Raw genomic sequence first — 3,903 nt, forward strand, 5'->3', positions numbered from 1 at the left:
CACTCAGAGATATTTTGTGTTTGGTTTCAGACCACCACAATACAGCAAATATTACAACAAAGTCACACAATTTTTTTTTGGTTTCCCAGTGCATATAAAAGTTGTGTTTACCCTGTACTGTAGTCTATTAAATGTGCAATAGCTTTATATCTAAAAAAACCCAATGTACATACCTTAATTAAAGACACCTGATTTAAAAAAATAATAAAAGACCTGGTGAATGAAAAATAAACACTGTATTAGATTTAAAAAAACAAAAACAACAAAAACAACAACAACAACAAAAATCCTGATTGCGGGACTTCCCTGGTGGTCCAGTGGTTAAGACTGCGCTGCCACTGCAGGGGGCGCGGGTTCCATCCCTGGTGGGGGAAGTAAGATCCCACATGCCACATGTTGTGGCCAAAAGATAAAAAAAACAAAAAAAAACAAAAAACTTCATCAGTCTAGACACTTAAGATCTGCATACTTTATGTGTGAAATAAAAACTTCAAAAAATGCCTGATTGCTAAAAAATGCTAACCGTCATCTGAAAATGCAGGCTTGCCACAAACCTTCAATTTGTAAAAAATGCAGTATCTGCGAAGTGCAATAGAATCAGGTGTGCCTGTATATACACAACCGTACAAAACAATGTACACATGTCCATTCACCTGCACACAATTCCACACTCACATATGTACACAACATATAAATACCCATATATACTCATACAACGCACATGCCATGGGTGTCTATATACATAACAGTGCATAGACACATGTAAACATGCACATATGAGTCCAGTGGAGACACAGCCACATAACACACACTCCAGAGCTGTACCTGCATACATGTAACCCGAGCATTCACACTCATTTCCATGCACACGCAAAGTAGATCCACACGTACGTACATCCGCGCAATGTCTGCTCGGACAGCTGCGCTGCCAGCTTCATGCACTATCCCAGGGCCTCCGTCCCCTGAGCTAACCGTCTCCCGCTCTCCCTCTCCTAACAGCCATGCTCAGCACACAGGCACCTTTCTTCTTCCCCACGGCCCCCTTCATCCTCTTTGTCTTCACGGCTTCCACCGTATTTCACCTTCAGCAGAAGCTAGCGAAGATTCAGCCCACACGGGAGTTACAGACGCTGGAGCCAGCAACCAAGGAATCTCCCTCGAGCACCCAGTGGAGCCCCCAGCCGAAGGGCATGTGGACGGTCAATGCCATAGGCCGCCTGGGGAACCAGATGGGGGAGTACGCCACCCTGTACGCCCTGGCCAAGATGAACGGGCGGCTGGCCTTCATCCCACCCCAGATGCACAGCACGCTGGCCCCCATCTTCAGAATCACCCTCCCCGTCCTGCACGACACCACGGCCAGCAGGATCCCCTGGCAGAACTACCACCTGAACGACTGGATGGAGGAGCGGGTACCGACACATCCCGGGCGAGTACGTGCGCCTCACCGGCTACCCCTGCTCTTGGACCTTCTACCACCACCTCCGCGCCGAGATCCTGCAGGAGTTCACCCTGCACGACCACGTGCGCGAGGAGGCCCAGAACTTTCTGCGGGGTCTGCAGGTGAATGGGAGCCGGCCGAGCATCTACGTAGGGGTCCACGTGCGCCGGGGGGACTACGTCCACGTTATGCCCAACGTGTGGAAGGGCGTGGTGGCCGACCGGCGATACCTGGAGCAGGCCCTGGACTGGTTCCGGGCTCGCTACCGCTCCCCCATCTTCGTGGTCACCAGCAACGGCATGGCCTGGTGTCGGGAAAACATTGAGGCCTCCCGCGGGGATGTGGTCTTTGCCGGCAATGGCATTGAGGGCTCACCCGCCAAGGACTTTGCTTTGCTCACGCAATGTAATCACACCATCATGACCATTGGGACGTTTGGGATCTGGGCCGCCTACCTCTCAGGTGGAGAGACCATCTACCTGGCCAATTATACCCTCCCAGACTCTCCCTTCCTCAAAGTCTTTAAGCCAGAGGCAGCCTTCCTGCCAGAGTGGATTGGGATCGCGGCAGACCTGTCCCCACTCCTCAAGCACTGATGTTAGCTGGTCCTCAGCACTCCATTCTCCTTTTCTGGCTCCCCCAAGATCTGTTCCAAGGTATGAGGAGCACATTATTACATGTTCCAGAACACTTCCCTCTTGTACCATAATGCTTCAGGCTGCAAGTAACAGAAGTCCCAATTAACTTGTTTAAATAACATGTTCATGTGTCTCACACAACAGGACCACAGGTGACACATCTCCAGGGTTAATTTAGCAGCTCAACAAGACCCCAGTTCTGGGACTTCCCTGGTGGCACAGTGGTTAGGAGTCTGCCTACCAATGCAGGGGACATGGGTTCGAGCCCTGGTCCAGGAAAATCCCACATGCTGCTGGAGCAGCTAAGCCCGTGCGCCACAACTACTGAGCCTATGTGCCACAACTACTGAAGCCTGCGCGCCTAGAGCCCATGCTCCTCAACAAGAGAAGCCACCACAATGTGAAGCCCACGCGTGACAGTAAAGAGTAGCCCCTGCTCACTGCAACCAGAGAAAGCCCGTGCACAGCAATGAAGACCTAATGCAGCCAAAAATAAATAAATAAAATAAATAAATTTTTTTTAAAATAAAAATAAGTCAAAAAAAAAAAAAAAGACCCCAGTTCTATCCATCATGTTGAGCTGACATAATCTCTTAAATCAGCTCCCATATGCTCCCCGTGGTCCCAAGAAAGCTGCCACATACTCAGGTGTCACACAGATATCCTTTTCCCAAGGCAGCAAAAAGAGGTTTGTTCTTATCTTAGGTCCCTTCTGAAGAGTGTGGGAAACCTTCCAAATCCTCCAGCAACTGGCCCCATGTCTCATTGACCAGAAGTGTGTCACATGCCCCCTGACCCCTTATAAGGCATGGTGAATGAGACCCTGGGATTGACTTAGCTTCAGATCAATAAATCTTTGCCCACTGCAGCTGGGGAGTTGATCAGCTTCCTCTGAAGGACATGATGGTTTGCAGTAAGAAAATTGGGGTGCTCTTACCACGGAAGAAGGGAGGAATGTCTGTAGGGTGCAATACAGGGAAGCCCTGGATTATTGTGCAAGTTGGTCACTACACAAAGGTCCCTGGACAAGGAGGCAAGTGGGGCTTAAATAGAGCCTACGGTCTGCTCTCCAAGCCATGTGTCCCTGGGACTGTGTCCACCCAGAGGGCTCACTTTTTTCTAATTAGTCCACCCAGAGTGGGGACCTTTTGCCCAGTTTTCACAAGAGAGCCATATTGGCTAGTAGTTGGTGTGAACCCAAGACCTTGTGCCCCACCTCTGCAACCCTGGCTTCTGGAGACTACGATGATTATTGTTGAGAACTCAGAGACCAGCATGGCTCAGTGAACTTGACGAGAGTCTATTCATTCTTTTAGTAAATACCTGTAGTGATGAACCTAACAGGATCCCTGCTCTCAAGGACTGCGTTAACAAAACATAGTGGCTTAAAGTGACAGCAATTAATTATTTCCCACCAGTCTGTGGGTCAGCTGGGTGATTCTCTGCTCCAGTGCAACGTTGGCTGAGTGCTTTTATGCAGCTGCATTTAGTGGCGCTCATTTGGAATATCCTGCAAGACAGGCTAGCTTGGACTCCCTCACAACATGGCTTTCAAGTTGTTTGCTGAAACACTTACTCTTGGAGTCCTCAGTCGTCATCATCATGTAAGAAGTCCAGCTATCTGAAACAACCATGCTGTGAGGAGGCCCAAACTCAATGAGAGGCCACAGATTAACAGTCTTAGCTGAGGCCAGCTTCAAGTCATCCCAGCCCACACATCAGACATGTGAGTGTAGAAGCCTCCAGATGATTCCACAGTTGTTCCAGTCTACCTAGCGTTTAGAGTGATCCAGCCGAGGCTCCTGACAACATGTTGCAGAGACA

The 3,903-nt window shown here is 49.5% G+C and overlaps 1 protein-coding gene across 1 annotated transcript; it reads left to right on the forward strand.

The window, feature by feature from the left end:
• Nucleotides 1-617: 617 nt before the first annotated feature.
• Nucleotides 618-2,533, forward strand: LOC103013006 (galactoside alpha-(1,2)-fucosyltransferase 2-like). The gene is given in 2 exon segments (XM_028163053.2): nucleotides 618-1,412; nucleotides 1,414-2,533. Coding segments are annotated over 2 exon segments (1,035 nt in total). The 5' UTR covers nucleotides 618-1,001; the 3' UTR covers nucleotides 2,038-2,533.
• Nucleotides 2,534-3,903: the final 1,370 nt, after the last annotated feature.

This window comes from Balaenoptera acutorostrata, chromosome 19 (assembly GCF_949987535.1).
Source record: "Balaenoptera acutorostrata chromosome 19, mBalAcu1.1, whole genome shotgun sequence".
In the NCBI taxonomy this organism is placed as follows: Eukaryota; Metazoa; Chordata; class Mammalia; order Artiodactyla; family Balaenopteridae; genus Balaenoptera; species Balaenoptera acutorostrata.